This window comes from Chamaea fasciata, unplaced genomic scaffold (assembly GCF_029207755.1).
Source record: "Chamaea fasciata isolate MVZ Bird 193981 ecotype frontalis unplaced genomic scaffold, bChaFas1.0.hap1 SCAF_858, whole genome shotgun sequence".
Lineage (NCBI taxonomy): Eukaryota > Metazoa > Chordata > Aves > Passeriformes > Sylviidae > Chamaea > Chamaea fasciata.
In genome coordinates this window covers 16,766-42,667 of record NW_027094943.1, presented here as the reverse complement: position 1 = coordinate 42,667, position 25,902 = coordinate 16,766, and the positions used below count along the sequence as shown (strand labels likewise).

General features: G+C 61.4%; 2 protein-coding genes across 2 annotated transcripts; one reads left to right on the top strand and one right to left on the bottom strand.

Moving 5' to 3' along the window:
* Positions 1 to 3,843: 3,843 nt before the first annotated feature.
* LOC136305974 (hydroperoxide isomerase ALOXE3-like) lies at positions 3,844 to 17,501 on the bottom strand. The gene is made up of 11 exons (XM_066209319.1): positions 17,392 to 17,501; positions 16,663 to 16,763; positions 15,143 to 15,315; positions 12,666 to 12,809; positions 10,700 to 10,894; positions 8,674 to 8,760; positions 7,438 to 7,607; positions 7,086 to 7,207; positions 6,358 to 6,458; positions 4,891 to 5,061; positions 3,844 to 4,023 (listed from the first exon to the last, which is right to left on the bottom strand). Exons 1-11 carry the CDS (start codon positions 17,499 to 17,501, stop codon positions 3,844 to 3,846), a joined length of 1,554 nt encoding a protein of 517 aa, XP_066065416.1.
* On the top strand, positions 10,912 to 12,011 carry LOC136305975 (collectin-46-like; the record flags this gene model as incomplete). The annotated part of the gene is made up of 2 exons (XM_066209320.1): positions 10,912 to 11,030; positions 11,948 to 12,011. Coding segments are annotated over exons 1-2 (183 nt in total), but the record flags the coding sequence as incomplete, so codon positions are not given.
* Positions 17,502 to 25,902: the final 8,401 nt, after the last annotated feature.

Below are 25,902 nucleotides of genomic sequence, written 5' to 3'. Positions count from 1 at the left end.
AACTTCCCGCGCGTTCTCCTGGCCACGCCCCCAACCCCGGTTACGCCCCCCCACCTGGGCGGGGTTATGCAAATGAGGAGTGGGCGGTCACAGCGCGCCCTGGCGGTGCCCGCCGGGATCGCGCATGCGCGGTGGGGGCCGGCCGCGAAATGGCCGAAAATCGCCCCGAAATGGCCCAAAAAACTCCCGAAATTGCCTCAAAATGGCCCGAAATATCCCAGGAATGTCCCAAAATATCCCGGAATTACCCAGAAATATCCCGAAATCGCCCCGGAAGGGCTCAAAAATGTCCCGAAATGTCCCGAAATATCCCGAAATCGTCCCCAAAAGTCTCAAAATATCCCGAAATCGCCCCGAAATGGCTCAAAAATGTCCCGAAATGTCCCAAAATATCCCGGAATATCCCGAAATTGCTCCAGAATGTCCCAAAATATCCTGAAATCATCCCCAAAAAGTCTCAAAATATCCCGAAATGGCTCAAAAATGTCCCGAAATGTCCCAAAATATCCCGAAATCGCCCCAAAATGTCCCAAAATATCCCGAAATCGTCCCCAAAATTCTCAAAATATCCCGAAATGGCTCAAAAATGTCCCGAAATGTCCCAAAATGTGCCCGAAATATCCCGAAATCGTCCCCAAAAGTCTCAAAATATCCCTGAATCGCCCCGAAATGGCTCAAAATGTCCCGAAATGTCCCAAAGTGTCCCTAAATGTGCCCAAGTGGCCCCAAAATGTCCCCAAAAGACCCCAAAACGTCCCAAAAATGGCCCCAAAGGTCGAGAAATGTCCCCAAAATGTCCGGAACGACCCCAAAACGTCCCTAAATTTGCCCAAACTGGCCCCAAATGGCCCCAAATGTTCCCCAAAATCCCAAAATGCCCCAAAAATCCCCAAAATGTCCCCAAAATGTCCCCAAAATGTCCCCAAACGTCCCCAAATGTCCTCAAAATGTCCCAAAATGTTCCAAAATGTCCCAAAATGTTCCAAAATGTCCCCAAAATGTCTCCAAATGTCCCTAAATGTCCCCAAATGTCCCAAAATGTCCCCAAATTTTCCCCAGTTGTCCTGAAATGTTCCCAAAAATCCTAAAAATGTCCCCAAATGTCCCCAAATGTCCCCAAATTTTCCCCAAATGTCCCAAAATGTCCCCAAATGTCCCAAAATGTCCCAAATTTTCCCCAATTGTCCTGAAATGTTTCCAAAAATCCCAAAAATGTCCCAAAATGTCCCAAAATGTCCCCAAATGTCCCCAAATGTCTCAAAATGTCCCCAAATGTCCCCAAATTTTCCCCAATTGTCCTGAAAGATTCCCAAAAATCCCCAAAATGTCCCCAAAATGTCCCCAAATGTCCCAAAATGTCCCAAAATGTCCCAAAATGTTCCAAACTGTCCCAAAATGTCCCAAATTTTCCCCCAAACGTCCCCCGGGGCCCCCAGCCTGACCCCAAATCCTCACCCCACCCCCACCCCCCGAATTCCCGGGATTTTGGGGTTCCCAAATTTCCGCCGCCGAAATTCGGGTTCACCTGGAGGGATCCGAGGCGGGGAATTGGGGGATTTGGGGAATTTCCGGAACGTTCCCAAAATTCCAAAGTCCGGCCGAATGTTTGGATGACCCCGGGGTGACCCCGAGGGGGAGGGAAAATGGGGGTGGAAACCAGAGGGAAGAAAAAAAAAAAAAATGGGAGCGGGGGAGGGAAAATTTGGGATTAACAGCAAAAAAAAATTTGGGATTGGGGAGGAAAAATTGGGATGAAAACCGGGGGAAAAAAAAAATGGGATTGGGGAACGAAAAATGGGGTTAAAACCAAAATATTTGGGGTTGGCGGCTGGAAAATTGGGGTTAAAACTAAAAAAATGGGGATTGGGGAAAGAAAATTGGGATTGAAACGCAAAAAAATTGGGATGGGGGAGGGGAAAATACGATTGGGGGAGGGAAAATTGGGATGAAAGCCGAAAAAATTGGGATTGGGGATGGGAAAATGGGATTGAAACCCAAAAATTTGGGGTTGGAAAGCAGAAAATTGGGGCTAAAACCAAAAAAAAAATGGGATTGGGGCTGGAAAAATGGGATGAAAACGGGAAAAAATGGGATTGGGGAGCAAAAAACGGGATTGGGGGCTGGAAAATTGGGGTCAAACCCCAAAAATTTGGGAGTGGAAAGGAGAAAATTGGGACTAAAAGCCCAAAAATTTGGGATTGGGGAGCAAAAATTGGGATAAAAACCCAAAAAATTGGGATTGGGGAGCAAAAATTGGGATAAAAACCAAAAAATTTGGGATTGGGGAGCAAAGATTGGAATTGGGGGGCGGAAAATTGGGGTTAAACCCCAAAATTTTGGGATTGGGGACGCGAAGATTTGGGTTCAAAGCTGAAAATTGAGCTCGGACAGCGGAAATGGGGATTTTAACGATTCTTTAATTTTTAGTCTTTTTTAATTAATCAATTAATAAATTAATCAATTAATTGGCTCGCTCGCTGCTGCCCCCTGGTGGCCGAATTGGGGGGGGGCATTTTCCCAAGAATTTTGGGGGATTTTCCCAAGAATTTTGGGGGATTTTCCCAAGATTTCTGGGGAGGTTTTCCAAGAATTTTTTGGGATTTTTCTCAAGAATTTTTGGGATTTTTCTCAAGAATTTGGGGTATTTTTCTCAAGAATTTTTTGGGGGATTTTCCCAAGAAATTTTGGGGATTTTCCCAAGAATTTTGGGGGAGTTTTCTCAACAATTTTGGGGGATTTTCTCAAGAATTTTGGGGGGCATTTTCCCAAGAAATTTTTGGGATTTTTCTCAAGAATTTTTGGGATTTTTCTCAAAATTTTTGCGGATTTTTCTCTAGAATTTTTGGGGATTTTCACAAGATTTCTGGGGGGTTTTTCCAAGAATTTTGGGGGATTTTCCTAAGAATTTTTGGGATTTTTCTCAGAATTTTTTGGGGGATTTTCCCAAGAAATTTTGGGGATTTTCCCAAGAATTTTTTTGGATTTTTCTCAATAATTTTTGGGGATTTTCTTAAGAATTTTTGGGGCATTTTCCCAAGAATTTTTAGGGGATTTTCCAAAGAATTTTGGGGGAGTTTTCTCAACAATTTTTGGGGATTTTCCCAAGAATTTGGGGGGCATTTTCCCAAGAAATTTTTGGGATTTTTCTCAAAATTTTGAGGGATTTTTCTCTAGAATTTTTGGGGATTTTCTCAAGGTTTTGGGGGGATTTTCCCAAGAAATTTTGGGGGATTTTCCCAAGATTTTTTGGGATTTTTCTCAAGAATTTTTAGGGATTTTTCTCAAGAATTTTTTGGGATTTTCCCAAGAATTTTTGGGGATTTTTCTCAAGAATTTGGGGTATTTTTCTCTAGAATTTTTGGGGGGATTTTCCCAAGAATTTTTTGGGTCATTTTCCCAATAATTTTGGGAAGGATTTTCCCAAGAAATTTTTTGGGGAATTTTCCGAAGATTTTTTTTTAGGATTTTTCCAAGAATTTTTGGGGGGATTTTCCCAAGAATTTTGGGGTCCCCTCATTTTTTTTGGGGGGGGGGGGATTTTCCATCATTTGGGCACCTGGGCAGGTGAGTGACACTGTCCGGGGGGTTGGGGACACACCTGGGGACATCTCAGGGGGGTTGGGGACACCAGGTGACACACAGGTGACATTTGGTGACATTGATGACGTCATATGGAGATGTTCTCCTGCAGGCAGGGCGTTGGTGACACACAGGTGACACTCAGGTGACACAGGTGACACACAGGTGACACACGGGTGACACTCAGGTGACACACAGGTGACACACAGGTGACACTCAGGTGACACAGGTGACACTCAGGTGACACAGGTGACACAGGTGACACTAGATGGAGATGCTCTCGGTGACACAGGTGGGGTCCAGGTAGGGGTAGGGCAGCTCCAGGTGCTGGTTCCGGCTCCGGATCCGCTCCGAGATCCGCTCCAGGCGCTGCCGGAACCCGGCCAGGAGCCGCGCGGGGCCGGGACCCGACAGCAGGTCCTGGAAGCGACAGCCCAGGGGACGCTGGGGACAGCGGGGACAGTGTCAGGGGACAGGGGACATCGTCAGGGTGACCCCAAAACCCCCCCAGTGTCCCCAATGTCCCCAACCCCCCATTGTCCCCAATTCCCCCAGTGTCCCTAGAGTCCCCAGCCCCCCATTGTCCCCAATGTCCCCCCGATGTCCCCCCCAGTGTCCCCAGCGTCCCCAGCGTCCCCAACCCCCCCCAGTGTCCCCAACCCCCCATTGTCCCCAATGTCCCCCCCAGTGTCCCCAGTGTCCCCAATGACCCCAGTGTCCCCAGCCTCCCCAGTGTCCCCAGTGTCCCCCCCCAGTGTCCCCCAGTGTCCCCAACCCCCCCAGTGTCCCCAACCCTCCCAGTGTCCCCAGCCCCCCCAGTGTCCCCAATGTCCCCCCCCAGTGTCCCCAGCTCCCCCAGTGTCCCAGTGTCCCCAGTGTCCCCAGTGTCCCCCCAGTGTCCCCAGCCCCCCCAGTGTCCCCCCCCAATGTCCCAATTGTCCCCAGTGTCCCCTCCAGTGTCCCCAGCCCCCCCAGTGTCCCCCTGGTGTCCCCCCGGTGTCCCCCCAGTGTCCCCAGTGTCCCCCGCAGTGTCCCAGTGTCCCCAGCCCCCCCAGTGTCCCCCTGGTGTCCCCCCGGTGTCCCCCCAGTGTCCCCAGCCCCCCCAGCGTACCCCCCGGTGTCCCCCCGGTGTCCCCAGTGTCCCCAGCCCCCCAGTGTCCCCCCCGGTGTCCCCCCCAGTGTCCCCAGTGTCCCCCGCAGTGTCCCAGTGTCCCCAGCCCCCCCCAGCGTCCCCCCCGGTGTCCCCCCGGTGTCCCCAGCCCCCCCAGCGTCCCCCCCGGTGTCCCCCCGGTGTCCCCGGCGTCCCCTCACCGGCTCCCCGCCCTCGTAGCTGACCACGCTGAGCAGGGCCAGCAGGGCCCCGGTGGCCTCGGGGGACGGCAGTGTCCCCAGCAGCAGCTCCTCGGTGGCCTCGGCGTCCCCGCCCGGGGGCGGCCTCCGCATCGTCCCCGGCGTGTTGGGCATCCAGGCGGCGTAGTCGTACTGGGGACACCGGGGTCACCCGGGGGTCACCCGGGGGTCACGCCAAGCCCAAAACGTCCCCGGGGGTCAGCTAGGGGTCGCTGGGGTCACCCGGGTCCCGTGGGGTCACTCAGGTGCCATGGGGTCACCCGGGGGTCACTGGGGTCATCCAGGTCACCTGGGGTCACTCAGGTGCCACGGGGTCACCCGGGGGTCACTGGGGTCACCCGGGTCACCTGGGGTCACTCAGGTGCCATGGGGTCACCCGGGGGTCACCGGGGTCACTGGGGTCACCCGGATCAGCTGGGGGTCACCCCAAGCCCAAAAGGTCCCCGGGGGTCAGCTAGGGGTCACTGGGGTCACCCGGGTCCCGTGGGGTCCCTCAGGGGCCATGGGGTCACCTGGATTCCATGGGGTCACTCGGGGTCAGCTGGGGGTCACGGAGGTCACTGGGGTCACCCGGGTCCCATGGGGTCACTCAGGGGCCACAGGGGTCACTGGGGTCACTCAGGTGCCACCGGGGTCACCTGGGGTCACCGGGGTGCCATGGGGTCATTCAGGTCTCCCCAGGGGTCACTCAGGTGCCACCGGGGTCACCTGGGGTCACCTGGGTCCAAAAGATCCCTGGGGATCAGCCCGGGGTCACTGGGGTCACTCGGGGTCAGCTGGGGGTCACCCGGGTCTCGTGGGGTCACTCAGGGGCCATGGGGTCACCTGGGGTCACCTGGATCCCATGGGGTCACTCGGGGTCAGCTGGGGTCACCTGGGTGACACCGGGGTCACCTGAGACCCCAAAATAGCCCTGGGAGTCACTGGGGTCACTTGGGGGTCACTGGGGTCACCTGAGACCTCGGAATGTCCCTGGGGGTCACTGGGGTCACCAGGGGGTCACTGGGGTCAGCTCGGAGACACTGGGGTCACTCAGGTGCTCAGGTGAGTACCCAGGTGTGTCCCCAGGTGTCCCAGGTGTGTCCCAGGTGTGTCCCAGGTGTGTCCCAGGTGTGTCCCAGGTGTGTCCCCAGGTGTGTCCCCAGGTGTGTCCCAGGTGTGTCCCAGGTGTGTCCCCAGCTGTCCCCAGGTGTGTCCCCAGGTGTGTCCCAGGTGTGTCCCAGGTGTGTCCCAGGTGTGTCCCCAGGTGTCCCCAGGTGTGTCTCAGGTGTCCCAGGTGTGTCCCAGGTGTCCCCAGGTGTCCCCAGGTGTCCCAGGTGTGTCCCCAGGTGTCCCAGGTGTGTCCCAGGTGTGTCCCAGGTGTGTCCCAGGTGTGTCCCCAGGTGTCCCAGGTGTCCCCAGGTGTGTCCCAGGTGTCCCAGGTGTCACCTGGCCGCTGTTGACGGCGGCGTGCCGGGCGGAGCAGACGAAGATGATCATGGTGAGAAACTTGGTGAGCTCCGGGCGGGTGGAGAGCCGGGACGGGAACCCTGGGGACAGCGGGGACATCACTGGGGACACTGGGGACACTGGGGACACTGGGGACACTGGGGACACTGGGGACACTGGGGACAGCATGGGGACAGTGGGGACAGTGGGGACAGTGGGGACACTGGGGACATGGGGACACTGGGGACACTGGGGACATTGGGGACACTGGGGACAGTGGGGACAGCGGGGACACTGGGGACACTGGGGACACTGGGGTCACTGGGGACAGTGGGGACATTGCGGGTTTGAGGACAGAGGGACAGGAGACAATGACGTCACCCGCCACAACGATGTCACCCTCCATGTCACCGTGTCACCATGTCCCCCCCCTTGTCCGTGTCCCCCCCCATCCCTCCGGTGTCCCCTGTCACCCACCACCCACTTGTCCCCCTCGTGTCCCCTCCTGTCCCCAGGTGTGTCCCCGGTGTCCCCAGGTGTGTCCCTGGTGTCCCCAGTGTGTCCCCAGGTGTGTCCCCGGTGTCCCCAGGTGTGTCCCAGGTGTGTCCCAGGTGTGTCCCCGGTGTCCCAGGTGTGTCCCAGGTATGTCCCCGGTGTGTCCCAGGTGTGTCCCAGGTGTGTCCCAGGTGTGTCCCCGGTGTCCCAGGTGTGTCCCCGGTGTCCCTCACCGCTCTCGGGGTTCCCCAGGACGCCGTAGGTGAAGATCTCGCCCACCCAGCCCTGCAGCTCCTCGTCCTCGGCCACGTCACCGTCCCCGCCGTAGAACAGGGACACGACGCCCTCCACGTAGCTGTGACACCGCGGGGACATTGGGGACACCGGGGACACGTGGGGACACGGCCACCACGTGTCCCCGTGTCCCCATTGTCCCCATCCAACTGTCCCCAGTGTCCCCGCTGTCCCCACTGTCCCCAACGTCCCCACTGTCCCCACTGTCCCCACTGTCCCCCGTGTCCCCTGTGTCCCCGCTGTCCCCAACGCTGTCCCCGCTGTCCCCAGCGCTGTCCCCAGTGTCCCCACCTCTCGATGGCCGCCCATATCTCGAGGGCGTCGTCCCTGTAGTGGTAGCCGGGGATGTCCCCAACGCCGCGCTCGGCCACGTCCTCGGGGACGCAGAGCTCGCCGTACGTCAGCGCCGCTGTCCCCCGGGCCACCAGCACCAGCGTCCCCTCCCGGCCCACCGAGGTGGCCTGGGGACAGGGACACCCCTCAGTGTCACCTGTGTCCCCTCCCGGCCCACCGAGGTGGCCTGGGGACAGGGACACCCCTCAGTGTCACCTGTGTCCCCTCCCGGCCCACCGAGGTGGCCTGGGGACAGGGACACCCCTCAGTGTCACCTGTGTCCCCTCCCGGCCCACCGAGGTGGCCTGGGGACAGGGACACCCCTCAGTGTCACCTGTGTCCCCTCCCGGCCCACCGAGGTGGCCTGGGGACAGGGACACCCCTCAGTGTCACTCGTGTCCCCTCCCGGCCCACCGAGGTGGCCTGGGGACAGGGACACCCCTCAGTGTCACCTGTGTCACCTCCCGGCCCACCGAGGTGGCCTGGGGACAGGGACATCCCTCAGTGTCACCTGTGTCACCTCCCGGCCCACCGAGGTGGCCTGGGGACAGGGACATCCCTCAGTGTCACCTGTGTCACCTCCCGGCCCACCGAGGTGGCCTGGGGACAGGGACATCCCTCAGTGTCACCTGTGTCCCCTCCCGGCCCACCGAGGTGGCCTGGGGACAGGGACATCCCTCAGTGTCACCTGTGTCACCTCCCGGCCCACCGAGGTGGCCTGGGGACAGGGACATCCCTCAGTGTCACCTGTGTCCCCTCCCGGCCCACCGAGGTGGCCTGGGGACAGGGACACCCCTCAGTGTCACTCGTGTCCCCTCCCGGCCCACCGAGGTGGCCTGGGGACAGGGACACCCCTCAGTGTCACCTGTGTCCCCTCCCGGCCCACCGAGGTGGCCTGGGGACAGGGACACCCCTCAGTGTCACTCGTGTCCCCTCCCGGCCCACCGAGGTGGCCTGGGGACAGGGACACCGCTCAGTGTCACAGGTGACACCCGGGAGGTGACACACAGGTGAAACAGGTGACACTAGAGGTGACAGAGGTGACACACAGGTGACACAAGTGACAGCAGGGAGGTGACACAGGTGACGCACACGACACAGGTGACACTGAGGTGACACAGGTGACACACAGGTGTGACACCGGGTGACACAGGTGACACAGGTGACACCCAGGTGCCAGGTGGCAGCTCTCACCTGGTCGATGATGCCGCCGGGGTTGAGCAGCGTCTCCCGGGCCAGGATGTTGATGTGGAACGTGAAGCGCAGGTGGGGCAGGAGGAGCTGGGGACAGCGGGGACATCGCTGGGGACACTGGGGACACTGGGGACACTGGGGACACTGGGGACACTGGGGGACACGGGGGACACTGGGGACACTGGGGACAATGGGGACACTGGGGACACCGGGGACACTGGGGACACTGGGGACACTGGGGACACTGGGGACAGTGGGGACACTGGGGACACTGGGGACACTGGGGGACACGGGGGACACTGGGGACACTGGGGACACAGGGGACACTGGGGACACCGGGGACACTGGGGACAGCGGGGACACCGGGGACATTGGGGACACTGGGACACTGGGGACACTGGGGACACTGGGGACATTGGGGACACTGGGGACACTGGGACACTGGGGACACTGGGGACACTGGGGACACTGGGGACACTGGGGACATTGGGGACACTGGGGACACTGGGGGGACACTGGGGACACTGGGGACACTGGGGACAGTGGGGACACCGGGGACATTGGGGACACTGGGGACAGCGGGGACACCGGGGACACTGGGGACACTGGGGACACTGGGGGGACACTGGGGACACTGGGGACACTGGGGACACGGGGGACACTGGGGACACTGGGGGGACACTGGGGACATTGGGGACAATGGGGACATTGGGGACATTGGGGACATTGGGGACAATGGGGACACTGGGACACTGGGGACAATGGGGACAGTGGGGACACTGGGGACACTGGGGACACTGGGGACAATGGGACACTGGGGACACTGGGGACACTGGGACACTGGGGACACTGGGGACACCGGGGACATTGGGGACACTGGGGACACTGGGACACTGGGGACACGGGGGCACTGGGGACACTGGGGACACTGGGGACACTGGGGAGCCCATTTTGGGTCCATTTGGGGCATTTTGGGGCATTTCTGGGCTCGGCGTCGGGTTTTCAGGCGGCGATTTCACCTTTCGGGGTCCCGGGCGCCGTTTTTCGGGTGCTGATTCCATTTTTTGGATGTTTTTGGGGTGGTTTTTTTTTCATTTTTTCGGGTGGGGGTTTCACCTTTCGGGGTCCCGGGGTGGGTTTTGGGGCAGGGATTTCATTTTTGGGGTGGGTTTGGGGTGGGTTTCTCCATTTTTTTTTAGAGGAAATGTCATTTTTGGGGGGTCCCGGGCGGGTTTTGGGGTGATGATTTCACCTTTTGGGATCCCAGTCGGGTTTTTGGGCTCCCGGCAGGTTTTTGGGGTGGGAATTTTATTTTTTGGGGGGTCCCAGTCGTGGTTTTGGGGCCGGAATTTCACCTTTTGGGGTCAGGGTCGGGATTTTAAGGTGGGAATTTCAGGTTTTTGGGGTCCCAGGAGCCGTTTTGGGGTGGGAATTTCATTTTTCGGGATCCTGGGGGCCATTTTTGGGGCGGGAATTTCACTTTTTGGGTGTTTTTTTTTTCATTTTTAGGGTGAAAATTTCACCTTTCGGGGTCCTAGGGCGGGTTTTGGGGTGGGAATTTCATTTTTGGGTGTTTTTTGGGTGTTTTTTTTTCATTTTTTAGGGTGAGGGTTTCACCTTTCGGGGTCCCGGGGCAGGTTTTGGGGCCGGGATTTCATTTTTGGGGTCCCCGTTGGTGTTTTGGGGTCCTGGGGGCCGTTTTGGGGCCGGAATTTCACTTTTTGTGTGGTTTTTTTTTCATTTTTTAGGGTGAAAATTTCACCTTTCGGGGTCCTAGGGCAGGTTTTGGGGTGGGAATTTCATTTTTGGGTGTTTTTTGGGTGGTTTTTTTTCATTTTTTAGGGTGAGGGTTTCACCTTTCGGGGTCCCGGGGCAGGTTTTGGGGCCGGGATTTCATTTTTGGGCTCCCCGTTGGTGTTTTGGGGTCCCGGGGCGGGTTTTGGGGCGGGAATTTCGTTTTTTGGGGTGTGTTTTTTTTTTTTTTTTTTTCATTTTTTAGGGCGAAAATTTCACCTTTCGGGGTTACCTGGTGCACGGGGTGGACGCTGGGCAGCCTCTGCGTGGCCACGGCGAAGGCCTCGGCCAGGAAGTGGCCGTGCAGCAGGTGAGTGACCACCTCGTGCAGGACGAAGTGCGCCGCCCTGACCCACAGCTTGGCCAGAGCCCAGCCGGCGCCCCCCGGCAGGAAAACGGGGGAGCCGGGCCCGGGCTGCTGGGACAGCTGGGGACACGGGGACAATGGGGTCAGCGGGGTCAGCGGGGTCACCTGGGGTCAGCGGGGGTCAGCGGGGGTCACCGGGGGTCAGGGGAGCCGGGCCCGGGCTGCTGGGACAGCTGGGGACAACGGGGACAATGGGGTCAGCGGGGTCAGCGGGGTCAGCGGGGGTCACCGGGGGTCAGGGGAGCCCGGCCCGGGCTGCTGGGACAGCTGGGGACATGGGGACAATGGGGTCAGCGGGGTCAGCGGGGTCACCTGGGGTCAGCAGGGGTCAGGGGAGCCGGGCCCGGGCTGCTGGGACAGCTGGGGACATGGGGACAATGGGGTCAGCGGGGTCAGCGGGGTCACCTGGGGTCAGCAGGGGTCAGGGGAGCCGGGCCCGGGCTGCTGGGACAGCTGGGGACAACGGGGACACCGGGGTCAGCGGGGTCAGCGGGGTCAGCGGGGTCACCTGGGGTCAGCGGGGGTCACCGGGGGTCAGGGGAGCCGGGCCCGGGCTGCTGGGACAGCTGGGGACATGGGGACACCGGGGTCAGCGGGGTCAGCGGGGTCACCTGGGGTCAGCGGGGGTCAGGGGAGCCGGGCCCGGGCTGCTGGGACAGCTGGGGACATGGGGACAATGGGGTCAGCGGGGTCAGCGGGGGTCACCTGGGGTCACCTGGGGTCACCGGGGGTCACCGGGGGTCAGGGGAGCCGGGCCCGGGCTGCTGGGACAGCTGGGGACACGGGGACACCGGGGTCAGCGGGGTCACCGGGGGTCACCTGGGGTCACCGGGGGTCAGGGGAGCCGGGCCCGGGCCGCTGGGACAGCTGGGGACAACGGGGACAATGGGGTCAGCGGGGTCAGCGGGGTCACCGGGGGTCACCTGGGGTCACTGGGGGTCAGCAGGGATCAGGGGAGCCCGGCCCGGGCTGCTGGGACAGCTGGGGACAACGGGGACACCGGGGTCAGCGGGGTCAGCGGGGTCAGCGGGGTCAGCGGGGTCAGCGGGGGTCACCGGGGGTCACCGGGGGTCAGCAGGGGTCAGGGGAGCCGGGCCCGGGCTGCTGGGACAGCTGGGGACAACGGGGACACCGGGGTCAGCGGGGTCAGCGGGGTCAGCGGGGGTCACCGGGGGTCAGGGGAGCCGGGCCCGGGCTGCTGGGACAGCTGGGGACACGGGGACACCGGGGTCAGCGGGGTCAGCGGGGTCACCTGGGGTCACCTGGGGTCACCTGGGGTCACCTGGGGTCACCGGGGGTCACCGGGGGTCACCAGGGGTCAGGGGAGCCGGGCCCGGGCTGCTGGGACAGCTGGGGACAACGGGGACACCGGGGTCAGCGGGGTCAGCGGGGTCAGCGGGGGTCAGCGGGGGTCACCGGGGGTCACCGGGGGTCAGGGGACAATGGGGGGGTCTGGGGTCAGTGAGGGTCACCAGGGGTCAGTGGGGGTCACTGGGGGTCAGTGGGGGACAACGAGGGACAGGGGACAATGGGGGTGAGCAGGGGACACCCGGGGACACACCTGGGCACACCTGGGGACACCCGGGGACACACCTGGGCACACCTGGGGACACCTGGGAACACACCTGGGGACACCCGGGGACACCTGGGGACACCTGGGCACACCTGGGGACACACCTGGGGACACCCGGGGACACCTGGGCACACCTGGGGACACCTGGGGACACCCGGGGACACCTGGGCACACCTGGGGACAGCCGGGGACACACCTGGGCACACCTGGGGACACCCGGGGACACCCGGGGACACCTGGGGACAGCCGGGGACACACCTGGATGGCCACGGGCAGCAGGCGGCCGCGGGGACTGGCCCACAGCAGGCACAGGGGGGCGGCCACGAACTGGGGGTGCCCCCCGAGGGTCCCGGTGGGGAGCCCCTCCAGCAGGGCGTAGTCGGCCAGGAACACGTGACCCTCCTGGGGGGGACACCCCAAAAATCAGACACACCCCCCCCCCCCAAAAAATATGGACAGCCCCCCCCCAAAACGTGGGGGAACAGCCCCGAAAACGAGACCGCCCCCCCCCCTCCCCCCCGAAAAAATGGGAATGGAACGCTCCGAACGCCGCAGACACCCCCCAGAAATGGAACACGCCCCCCCCCAGGGAAACCCCAAAAATGGGGAGACCCCCCTGACCCCACCCTGAGACACCGGACACCCCAAAAATGGGGAAAACCTGAGAAACCCCCCCAAAAAATGGGACACCCCCCAAAAAATGGGACACCCCAAAAAAATGGGACACTCCAAAAATGGGACACCCCAAAAATGGGGAAAACCTGAGAAACCCCCCCAAAAATGGGACACTCCAAAAATGGGACACCTCCCAAAAAAATGGGACACCACAAAAAATGGGACACCCCAAAAAATGGGACACCCCAAAAATGGGACACCACAAAAATGGGGAAAACCTGAGAAACCCCCAAAAATGGGACACCCCAAAAAATGGGACACCCCCAAAAATGGGACACCACAAAAAATGGGACACCCCAAAAAATGGGACAATCCCAAAAAAATGGGACATCCCAAAAAATGGGACACCCCAAAAAATGGGACACCTCCCAAAAAAATGGGACACCCTAAAAATGGGACACCCCCAAAAAATGGGACACCCTAAAAATGGGACACCCCAAAAAAATGGGACACCCCCCCAAAAATGGGACAATCCCAAAAATGGGACACCCCAAAAAATGGGACACCCCAAAAATGGGACACCCCCCAAAAATGGGACACCTCCCAAAAATGGGATACCACAAAAAATGGGAAAACCCTGAGAAACCCCCCTAAAATGGGACAATCCCAAAAATGGGACACCCTAAAACAATGGGACACCCCAAAAATGGGACAATCCCCAAAAAATGGGACAATCCCAAAAATGGGACACCCCAAAAATGGGACACCACAAAAAATGGGACAATCCCAAAAAAATGGGACACCCCCAAAAATGGGACAATCCCAAAAAAATGGGACACCCCCCCAAAAATGGGACACCTCCCAAAAATGGGACACCCCAAAAAATGGGACACCCCAAAAATGGGACAATCCCCAAAAAATGGGACAATCCCAAAAAATGGGACAATCCCAAAAAATGGGACAATCCCAAAAAATGTGGAACCCCCCGACCTCCCCGGACACCCCCAAAAAATGGGAAACCCCCCCAAAAAACGGGAACACCCCCCCTCCCCCCGTCCCCATCACCCCCGGGACCCCCAAATCCTGACCCACCCCCCCAATCCTGGGGTCCGCGCCAGCCCCTCGCTTCCCTCCAGGATTTTGGGATTTGGGAGGGTTGGGGGGTTTTGAGGTCGGTTTGGGGGGTTTTTGGGGGGTGTTTGGGGGTGTTTTGGGGGGGTTTTGGGGGGTTTTAGGGTGATTTTGGGGTGGTTTTGGGGTGTTTTGGGGTGTTTTGGGTGTTTCAGGGTGATTTTGGGGTGTTTTGGGGGCGTTTGGGGTTTTTGGGGTGTTTTGGGGTCGTTTGGGGTTTGGGGGTGGTTTTGGGCTGGTTTTGGGCTGGTTTTGGGCTGGTTTGGGGTTCGAGGGTGTTTTTGGGGTGTTTGGGGGTGTTTTTAGTGTGGTTTGGGGGTTTTAGGGCGTTTTTGGGGTGTTTTGGGGGTGTTTGGGGTTTGAGGGTGTTTTTTGGGGTGTTTTGGGGTCATGGGGTGTTTTGGGGGGTGGTTTGGAGGTGGTTTGGGGGTGTTTTGGGGTTTGAGGGTGTTTTTTGGGTGTTTTGGGGTGTTTTGGGGTTTTTGGGGTGTTTTGGGGGTTGTTTTGGGGTGGTTTGGGGGTTGTTTTCAGGGTGGTTTTGGGGTGTTTGGGGTTTTCGGGGTGTTTGGGGGTGTTTTGGGGTTTTTGAGGTTGTTTTTGAGGGGTTGTTTTGGGGTTGGTTTCGGAGTTTGTTGGGGGGTTGTTTTTGGGGCTGTTTTAGGGTTATTTTCGGTGTTTTGTGGGTTTTTTTTGGTTTTAGGGTTATTTTCGGTGTTTTCGGTGGTTTTGGGGTTGGTTTTGCGGTTTTTTTGGGTTTATTTTCGGTTTTGGGGGTTTTTGGTTTTGGGGTTATTTTTGGTGGCTTTGGGGTTGTTTTGGGGGTTTTTTTTGGGGGGTTATTTTCGGTGTTTTGGGGGTTTTTGGTGTTTTGGGGTTATTTTTGGTGGTTTTGGGATTGTTTTTGTGGGAGTTTTTTTTGTTTTGGGGTTATTTTCTGTGTCTTTGGGGCTGTTTTTGGGGTGTTTTTGGGTGTTTTGGGGTCCCCTCACCTCCATCTCCCTGTGCAGGGACGTCCCGGGCCCGAGGCTGGGGGCCACCATGGGGGCGGTGACGGGGAAGTTGGGGGGCAGGCGGGGGCAGCGGCGCAGCAGGACGGGGTTCACCCCGCTCAGGAACTGCTCCCCGAAAAACGCGTCGTCCTGCCAGTGCCGCACCACGTACTCTGGGGACACGGGGACATCGCTGGGGACATCACTGGGGACATTGGGGACACTGGGGACACTGGGGACATCTCCTGCCAGTGCCGCACCACGTACTCTGGGGACACGGGGACATCATTGGGGACATCGCTGGGGACATTGGGGACACTGGGGACATCGCTGGGGACACTGGGGACATTGGGGACATCTCCTGCCAGTGCCGCACCACGTACTCTGGGGACACGGGGACATTGGGGACACTGGGGACATCCCTGGGGACATCCCTGGGGACATTGGGGACATTGGGGACATCTCCTGCCAGTGCCGCACCACGTACTCTGGGGACACGGGGACATCATTGGGGACATCGCTGGGGACATCGCTGGGGACATCGCTGGGGACACGGGGACATCGCTGGGGACATTGGGGACACTGGGGACATCTCCTGCCAGTGCTGGACCACGTACTCTGGGGACACGGGGACATCGCTGGGGACATCGCTGGGGACATTGGGGACACTGGGGACATCACTGGGGACACGGGGACATCACTGGGGACATCACTGGGGACACGGGGACACTGGGGACATTGGGGACATTGGGGACATTGGGGACATCTCCTGCCAGTGCCGCACCACGTACTCTGGGGACACGGGGACATCGCTGGGGACATCGCTGGGGACATTGCTGGGGACATTGGGGACACTGGGGACATCTCCTGCCAGTGCCGCACCACGTACTCTGGGGACACGGGGACATTGGGGACACGGGGACATCACTGGGGACACGGGGACATCACTGGGGACATTGGGGACACTGGGGACATCATTGGGGACACGGGGACATCACTGGGGACATCACTGGGGACACGGGGACACTGGGGACATTGGGGACATTGGGGACATTGGGGACATCTCCTGCCAGTGCCGCACCACGTACTCTGGGGACACGGGGACATCGCTGGGGACATCGCTGGGGACACGGGGACATCACTGGGGACACGGGGACATCACTGGGGACATCACTGGGGACATTGGGGACACCTCCTGCCAGTGCCGCACCACGTACTCTGGGGACACGGGGACATTGGGGACATGGGGACATCACTGGGGACATTGGGGACACTGGGGACACGGGGACACGGGGACACTGGGGACATCATTGGGGACACGGGGACACGGGGACACTGGGGACATCATTGGGGACACGGGGACATCACTGGGGACACCTTGGGGACATCACCAGGACCCCGAGAATTCTTGAGACCCTCCCCTGTCCCCCTCATTGTCCCCCTCAATGTCCCCCCAATGTCCCCAGTGTCCCCCCAGGGTCCCCCCCCGTCCCCGCGGTGTCCCCAGGGGTGTCACCCACCGCTGATGGGGGTCCCGGGTCCCTCCAGCGCCGCCCGAATGTCCCCAAAGCTGCTCCAGGAGCCCCCGGAACGGAGCCCCCGGAGCCGGATCCGGATCTGCCTGAGGGGACAGTGGGGACACTGAGGGGACAGCGGGGACACTGGGGGGACACTGGGGACACTGGGGACATTATTGGGGTCATTTGGGGACAGTGGGGGGACACTGGGGACACTGGGGACATTATTGGGGTCATCTGGGGACAGTGGGGGGATTCTGGGGACACTGGGGACATTATTGGGGTCATCTGGGGACAGTGGGGACCCTGGGGACATTATTGGGGTCATTTGGGGACACGGGGACATCCAAGGACAAAGAGATGGGAGGGGTGTGGCTGGGACCCCCCATGGCCCTTGGGGACACTTGGGGACCCTCCATGACCCCTGGGGACCCTCGGTGACCCTCAATGTCCCTCGGTGACCCTTGGGGACCCTCAATGACCCTTGGTGACCCTCCATGACCCTCGGTGACCCTTGGTGACCCTCGATGACCCCTCCATGACCCTCGGTGACCCTTGGTGACCCTTGGTGACCCTCGATGACCCCTCCATGACCCTCGGTGACCCTCGGTGACCCTTGGTGACCCTCCATGACCCTCGGTGACCCTTGGTGACCCTCGATGACCCCTCCATGACTCTCGGTGACCCCCGGTGCCCCCCCGGTGTCCCCGGCGTCCCCCGGGTGTCACTGACGCGGCGGCGGCGCGGGCGGCCAGCTGTGCCCGGTGGGCCAGGGGGAAGCTCAGGGTCGGGGACAGCGCCGGGGGCGTCCCCGGTGACGTCATCGAGCCCTCCGACGTCATCTGCTCCTCCGACGTCATCGGCCCCTCTGACGTCATCTGTCCCGGTGACGTCGTCGAGTCCTGTGACGTCATCTTCTCCCGTGACGTCGCCGGTCCCTGGGACGTTTTCTGCCCCGGTGACGGCGTGGTTGGGGACGCCGGCGGTGACGTCGTGTCCGGTGACGTCACGGGCGGGGGCGGCCACGGGCACAGGGCCGGGGGCAGCGCCCGGAGACACCAGGGCCAGCCCGGGGCGTAGGGAGCCCACCTGGGGACAGGAGTGACCAGCGGTGACCACTGGGGACATCGGTGACCGACGGTGACCGACAGTGACCGACAGTGACCGACAGTGACCACTGGGGACATCGGTGACCGACAGCAACCGACAGTGACCGACAGTGACCATTGGTGACCAACAGTGACCGACAGTGACCATCGGTGACCGACAGTGACCGACAGTGACCATTGGTGACCATCGGTGACCGACAGCGACCGACAGTGACCGACAGTGACCATTGGTGACCAACAGTGACCGACAGTGACCATCGGTGACCGACAGCGACCGACAGTGACCGACAGTGACCATTGGTGACCAACAGTGACCGACAGTGACCATCGGTGACCGACAGCGACCGACAGTGACCACTGGGGACATCGGTGACCGACAGTGACCATTGGTGACCATCGGTGACCGACAGCAACCGACAGTGACCGACAGTGACCATTGGTGACCAACAGTGACCGACAGTGACCATCGGTGACCGACAGTGACCGACAGTGACCATTGGTGACCATCGGTGACCGACAGCGACCGACAGTGACCGACAGTGACCATTGGTGACCAACAGTGACCGACAGTGACCATCGGTGACCGACAGCGACCGACAGTGACCGACAGTGACCATTGGTGACCAACAGTGACCGACAGTGACCATCGGTGACCATCGGTGACCGACAGTGACCACTGGGGACATCGGTGACCGACAGTGACCGACAGTGACCGACAGTGACCATCGGTGACCAACAGTGACCAACAGTGACCAACAGTGACCATCAGTGACCAACAGTGACCACTGGTGACACCAGTGACTATCAGCAACCATCAGTGACCACCAGTCCCCCCCAGTCCCCCCAGTCCCCCCAGTCCCCCCCAGTCCCCCCCAGTCCCTCCCAGTCCCCCCAGTCCCCCCAGTCCCCCCAGCCCCCCCAGTCCCCCCCAGTCCCACCAGTCCCCCCCAGTCCCTCCCAGTCCCACCAGTCCCCCCCATTCCCTCCAGTCCCCCCAGCCCCCCAGTCCCCCCCAGTCCCACCAGTCCCCCCCAGTCCCTCCCAGTCCCCCCAGTCCCCCCAGTCCCCCCCCATTCCCTCCCAGTCCCCCCAGTCCCACCAGTCCCCCCAGTCCCCCAGTCCCACCAGTCCCCCCCAGTCCCCCCCCATTCCCTCCCAGTCCCCCCAGTCCCCCCAGTCCCCCCAGTCCCCCCAGTCCCCCCCCATTCCCTCCCAGTCCCCCCAGTCCCCCCAGTCCCCCCAGTCCCTCCAGTCCCCCCCAGTCCCCCAGTCCCCCCAGTCCCCCCAGTCCATCCCAGTCCCCCCAGTCCCCCCCAGTCTCCCCAGCCCCCCCAGTCCATCCCAGTCCCCCCCAGTCCCCCCAGTCCCCCCAGTCCATCCCAGTCCCCCCAGTCCCCCCAGTCCCCCCAGTCCCCCCAGTCCCCCCCAGTCCCCCCCAGTCCCTCCCAGTCCCCCCAGTCCCCCCAGTCCCCCCAGCCCCCCCAGTCCCCCCCAGTCCCACCAGTCCCCCCCAGTCCCCCCCAGTCCCCCAGCCCCCCCAGTCCCCCCCAGTCCCACCAGTCCCCCCCAGTCCCTCCCAGTCCCACCAGTCCCCCCATTCCCTCCCAGTCCCCCCCAGTCCCCCAGTCCCCCCAGTCCCCCCCAGTCCCCCCCATTCCCTCCCAGTCCCCCCAGTCCCCCCAGTCCCCCCAGTCCCCCCCAGTCCCCCCCCATTCCCTCCCAGTCCCCCCAGTCCCTCCCAGTCCCTCCCAGTCCCCCCAGTCCCCCCAGTCCCCCCAGTCCCCCCAGTCCCCCCAGTCCCCCCAGTCCCTCCAGTCCCCCCCAGTCCCCCCAGTCCCCCCAGTCCCCCCAGTCCCTCCAGTCCCCCCCAGTCCATCCCAGTCCCCCCCAGTCCCCCCAGTCCCCCCAGTCCATCCCAGTCCCCCCAGTCCCCCCCAGTCCCCCCAGTCCCCCCAGTCCATCCCAGTCCCCCCAGTCCTCCCAGTCCCCCCCAGTCCCCCCAGTCCCCCCAGTCCCCCAGTCCTCCCAGTCCCCCCCAGTCCCCCCAGTCCCCCCAGTCCCTCCCAGTCCATCCCAGTTCCTCACTCGAAGCTCTCCCGTCGCTCTCTCTGCTCCTCCCGGCGCTGCTGCAGCAACTGCGGGACCCGCGCGGCCTCACGGGGGGTCCGGGCTGGGGACAGTGGGGACAGTGGGGACATGGGGACATGGGGACAGTGGGGACAGTGGGGACAGTGGGGACAGTGGGGACATGGGGACAGTGGGGACACTGGGGACACTGGGGACACTGGGGACAATGGGGACAGAGGACACAGCCCCCTCCCCCCCCAGTGCCTTCAGTACCCTCATTATGTCCCCAATGTGTCCTTGATGTCCCCAAATGTCCCAATGACCACAACACCCCAGTCCTCCAATGTCCCCAATGTCCCCAGTGTCCCCAATGTCCCCAGTGTCCCCAGTGTCCCCAATGTCCCCACTGTCCCCAGTGTCCCCAGTGTCCCCAATGTCCCCAGTGTCCCCAATGTCCCAATGTCCCCACTGTCCCCAATGTCCCCAATGTCCCCAATGTCCCCAGTGTCCCCAATGTCCCCACTGTCCCCAATGTCCCCAATGTCCCCAATGTCCCCAGTGTCCCCAGTGTCCCCAATGTCCCCAATGTCCCCAATGTCCCCAGTGTCCCCAATGTCCCCAATGTCCCCAGTGTCCCCAGTGTCCCCAATGTCCCCAATAATGTCCCCAATATCCCCAATGTCCCCAATGTCCCCAGTGTCCCCAGTGTCCCCAATGTCCCCAGTGTCCCCGTACCTGTCCCCTCTCTCAGCACCATGTCCCCCGCTCTCCAGCCAGCGGTGACACGGGAAGGTGGCCGTGGGGACGTCCCCGCTGTCCCCTCCGCTGTCCCCTCCGCTGTCCCCCGGGCTGTGGCTCGGTGACGTCCCCCGCTGTCCCCTCCGCTGTCCCCTCCGCTGTCCCCTCCGGTGTCCCCGGGGTGTGGCCCGGTGACGGTGACGGTGGCACAGAACCAGCGGTCCGGGGACAAGGGACAGCAGCGGCTCCTTGTGCAGGTGCAGGCGCAGCAGTGTCCCCAAGGGGCGTGGGGACGTCACCTCCACCCACAGGGTCTGTGACAGGGGACACCTGTGTCACCTGAGTGTCACCTGTGTCACCTGAGTGTCACCTGTTTGTCACTTGTGTGTTATCTGTGTGTCACCTGTGTCACCCCAGTGTCATCTGTGTGTCACCTGAGTGTCACCTGTGTCACCTGTGTCATCTATGTCACCTCAGTGTCACCTGTGTCACCTGAGTGTCACGTGTGTGTCACCTGTGTCACCTGTGCAGGTGCAGCAGTGTCCCCAAGGGGTGTGGCAATGTCACCTCCACCCACAGGGTCTGTGACAGGGGACACCTGTGTCACCTGAGTGTCACCTGAGTGCCACCTGTGTCACCTCTGTCACCTGTGTCACCTATGTGACCTCCTGTGTCACCTGTGTGTCACCTGTGTCCCCAGTGCCCCCTCCCAGTGTAACCCAGTCCAAACCAGTGTAACCCAGTCCAAACCAGTCCAAACCAGTCCAAACCAGTGTAACCCAGTCCAAACCAGTGTAACCCAGTCCAAACCAGTCCAAACCAGTGTAACCCAGTCCAAACCAGTGTAACCCAGTCCAAACCAGTCCAAACCAGTCCAAACCAGTGTAACCAGTACCCCCAGTCCAAACTCACGGTGCCGGGCCGCAGGCGGTGCCGGGGCCAGCTCAGGTGACACGGGCCCCGATGTCCCCAGTGTCCCCTCCCAGTCCAAACCAGTCCAAACCAGTGTAACCCAGTCCAAACCAGTGTAACCCAGTCCAAACCAGTGTAACCCAGTCCAAACCAGTCCAACCCAGTCCAAACCAGTCTAACCAGTACCCCCGGTCCAAACTCACGGTGCCGGGCCGCAGGCGGTGCCGGGGCCAGCTCAGGTGACACGGGCCCGATGTCCCCAGCGTCCCCTCCAGGCGGAAGGTGACGGCGCCCAGCGTGCCCCGCCCCCACCCCGGGGCCGTGCTCAGCCCCACCCGGTACCGGGACACGCCCCCCGCCGTGACGTCATCGGGAGGCGGTGACGTCATTGCGGTCACTCAGGGGTCGCTCAGGGGTCACTCAAGGGTCACTCAGGGGTCACTAAAGGGTCCTGGGGGTCAGGGGTCACTCAGAGGTCACTCAGAGGTCACCCAGGGGTCAGTCAGGGGTCAGAAGGGGTCACCAACCCAGGGGTCAGTCAGGGGTCAGAAGGGGTCACCACGGTCACTCAGGGGTCACTCAGGGGGTCACACAGGGGTGAGGGGTCACTCAAGGGTCACTCAGGGGTCACTGAAGGGTCCTGGGGCTCAGAGGTCACTCAGAGGTCACTCAGAGGTCACTCAGAGGTCACCCAGGGGTCAGTCAGGAGTCAGGGGTCAGCAAGGGGTCAGCAAGGGTCACAGGGGGTCACCCAGGGGTCACTCAGGGGTCAGAAGGGGTCACCACGGTCACTCAGGGGTCACTCAGGGGGTCACACAGGGGTAGAGGGGTCACTCAAGGGTCACTCAGGGGTCACCTGAAGGGTCCTGGGGCTCAGGGGTCACTCAGGGGTCACTCAGAGGTCATTCAGGGGTCACTCAGGGGTCACTCAGGAGTCAGGGGTCAGTCAGGGGTCAGCAAGGGTCACAGGGGGTCACCCAGAGGTCACCAGGGGTCCCCAAGGGGGTCTTGGGGGGTTCAGGGGTCACCAGGGGCCACTCCGGGGTCACTCATGGGGTCACCCACGGGTCACCAGGGGTCCACTCCAAGGTCACAGGGAGCAGAAGGGGTCACTCAGGGGTCACCCAGGGGTCACCAAGGGGGTCGTGGGGGGGTTCAGGGGTCACTCCGGGGTCACTGAAGGGTCCTGGGGGGGTCACTTGGGGTCCACAGGGGTCACAGGGGTCACTCAGGGGTCTCGCAGGGGTCACTCAAGGGGGTCACTCAGGGGTCACTTGCGGGTCTCCTGGGGGGTCAGGGGTCACCCAGGGGTCACCGGGGGTCCCTGGGGGCCCTTTGGGGGGGTTTTTGGGGGGGGTTGGGGGGTTCCCCGGGTGATTTTGGGGGGTCCCGGGTGGGCTTTGGGGTCCCTGGGGGGTCCCTGAGGGTCCCCTGGTGCTCCCCGGGGAGTTTTGGGGGTCCCGGGGGGGGGGTTGGGGGAGGTTTGGGGGGTCCTGGGGTGTCCCGGGGGGGGTTGGGGGGTCCCAGGGAGATTTTGGGGGTCCCGGGGGGGGGGGTTTGGGGGTCCCGGGGGGGTTTTGGGGTCCCGGGGGGGTTTTGGGGTCCCGGGGGGGTTTTGGGGGGTCCCGGGGGGGTTTTGGGGGTCCCAGGGAGATTTTGGGGGTCCCGGGGGGGGTTTTGGGGTCCCTGGGGGGTTTTGGGGTCCCGGGGGGGTTTTGGGGTCCCGGGGGGGTTTTGGGGGGTCCCGGGGGGGTTTTGGGGGTCCCAGGGAGATTTTGGGGGTCCCGGGGGGGGTTTTGGGGTCCCTGGGGGGTTTTGGGGTCCCTGGGGGGTTTTGGGGTCCCGGGGGGGTTTTGGGGTCCCGGTGGGGTTTTGGGGGTCTCGGGGGGTCCCGGGGGGGTTTTGGGGGTCCCGGGGGGGTTTTGGGGGTCCCGGTGGGGTTTGGGGGGTCCCTGGGGGGTCCCGGGGGTCCCTCGGTGTCTCCGGAGTCTCTCGGGCGCTGTCGCGGCGTCCCCGGCGCCTCCCAGTGCGGACCAGTGCAGACCAGTCCCCGCCCAGTTCCGCCCAGTTCCGCCCAGCCCCCTCCCAGTCCCCTCCCAGTTCACCCCAGTCCCCGCCCAGTTCTGCCCAGTCCCCGCCCAGTCCCCGCCCAGTCCCCGCCCAGTCAGACCAGTTCCAGCCCTGCCGGCCTCAGCCGCCCCCGCACCAGTTACACCCCAGTTCATCCCAGTTACACCCAGGATATCCCAGTTTGGCCACTGGGGCTGAGCCCTGCCCCAGTTCCATCCCAGTTCCCTCCCAGTTCCATCCCAGTTCCCTCCCAGTTAACCCCAGTACATCCCAGTTGCGACACCGGGGCTGACCCCTGTCCCAGTTCCCTCCCAGTCCATCCCAGTCAGACCAGTTCCAGCCCTGCTGGTCTCAGCCGCCCCCACACCAGTTACACCCCAGTTCATCCCAGTTACACCCCAGTTCATCCCAGTTTGGCCACTGGGGCTGAGCCCTGCCCCAGTTCCATCCCAGTTAACCCCAGTTCCATCCCAGTTAAATCCCAGTTCCCTCCCAGTTCCCTCCCAGTCCATCCCAGTCCCCTCCCAGTCCATCCCAATCAGACCAGTTCCAGCCCTGCCAGCCTCAGCCACCCCAACACCAGTAACGCCCCAGTTCATCCCAGTAATGCCCCAGTTCATCCCAGTAATGCCCCAGTTCATCCCAGTTTGGCCACTGGGGCTGAGCCCTGCCCCAGTTCCATCCCAGTTAAATCCCAGTCCCTGCCCAGTCCCCTCCCAGTTCATCTCAGTTTTATTCCAGTTTATCCCAGTTCCATCCCAGTTCCATCCCAGTTCATCTCAGTTTTACTCCAGTTTATCCCAGTTCCACCCCAGTGAAATCCCAGTCCTGTCCCAGTTCCATCCCAGTTAACCCCAGTATATCCCAGTTGCGACACCGGGGCTGACCCCTGTCCCAGTTCCCTCCCAGTTCCCACCCAGTTCCCACCCAGTCCCCTCCCAGTCCATCCCAGTCTGACCAGTTCCAGCCCTGCTGGTCTCAGCCGCCCCCGCACCAGTAACGCCCCAGTTCATCCCAGTTCATCCCAGTTACGCCCCAGTTCTATCCCAGTTACCCCAATTCCCGCCCAGTTCTATCCCAGTTAACCCCAGTTAAATCCCAGTTAACCCCAGTTGCATCCCAGTTAACCCCAGTGAAATCCCAGTTCCCTCCCAGTTCATCCCAGTACGTCCCAGTTCCCTCCCAGTATCCCCAGTGGGCCCAGCCCTGTCCCAGTTCCATCCCAGTTCCTTCACTGGGCGTGTCCCAGCTCTGCCCAGTATACACCAGTATGGACCAGTATGCCCAGTGCCCTTCCCCCACACACAGACACCGCTCCAGTGACACCTTTATTGAAACCAGTAACGGCTCCCAGTATAGACCAGTAACAGCTCCCAGTATAGACCAGTAATGGCTCCCAGTAGAAACCAGTAACAAGTCCCAGTATAGACCAGTAATAGCTCCCAATATATAGTAACATTCCCAGTATAAACCAGTAACAGTTCCCAGTACAGACCAGTAACAGCTTCCAGTATAAACCAGTAACAACTCCATAAATACCAGTAACAGTTCCCAGTACAGACCAGTAACAGTTCCATAAATACCAGTAACAGCTCCCAGTACAGCCCAGTCCACACCAGTCATGGCTCCCAGTACAGCCCAGTACCAGCTCCCAGTACAGGCCAGTCCCAGCTCCCAGTACAGACCAGTCCACACCAGTCATGGCTCCCAGTACAGACCAGTCCCGGCTCCCAGTACAGCCCAGTACCAGCTCCCAGTACAGCCCAGTACCAGCTCCCAGTACAGCCCAGTCCCGGCTCCCAGTACAGACCAGTCCACACCAGTCATGGCTCCCAGTCCACACCAGTCCTGGCTCCCAGTACAGACCAGTACCAGCTCCCAGTACAGCCCAGTCCCGGCTCCCAGTACAGACCAGTCCACACCAGTCCCGGCTCCCAGTACAGACCAGTCCTGGTCCCCAGTACAGCCCAGTCCACACCAGTCATGGCTCCCAGTACAGACCAGTCCTGGTTCCCAGTACAGCCCAGTCCACACCAGTCCCGACTCCCAGTACAGCCCAGTCCCGGCTCCCAGTACAGCCCAGTACTGGCTCCCAGTACAGACCAGTCCCGGCTCCCAGTACAGCCCAGTCCACACCAGTCCCGGCTCCCAGTACAGCCCAGTCCACACCAGTCCTGGCTCCCAGTACAGACCAGTCCTGGTTCCCAGTACAGCCCAGTCCACACCAGTCCCGGCTCCCAGTACAGCCCAGTCCACACCAGTCCCGGCTCCCAGTCCAGACCAGTACCAGCTCCCAGTACAGACCAGTCCACACCAGTCCCGGCTCCCAGTACAGCCCAGTCCCGGC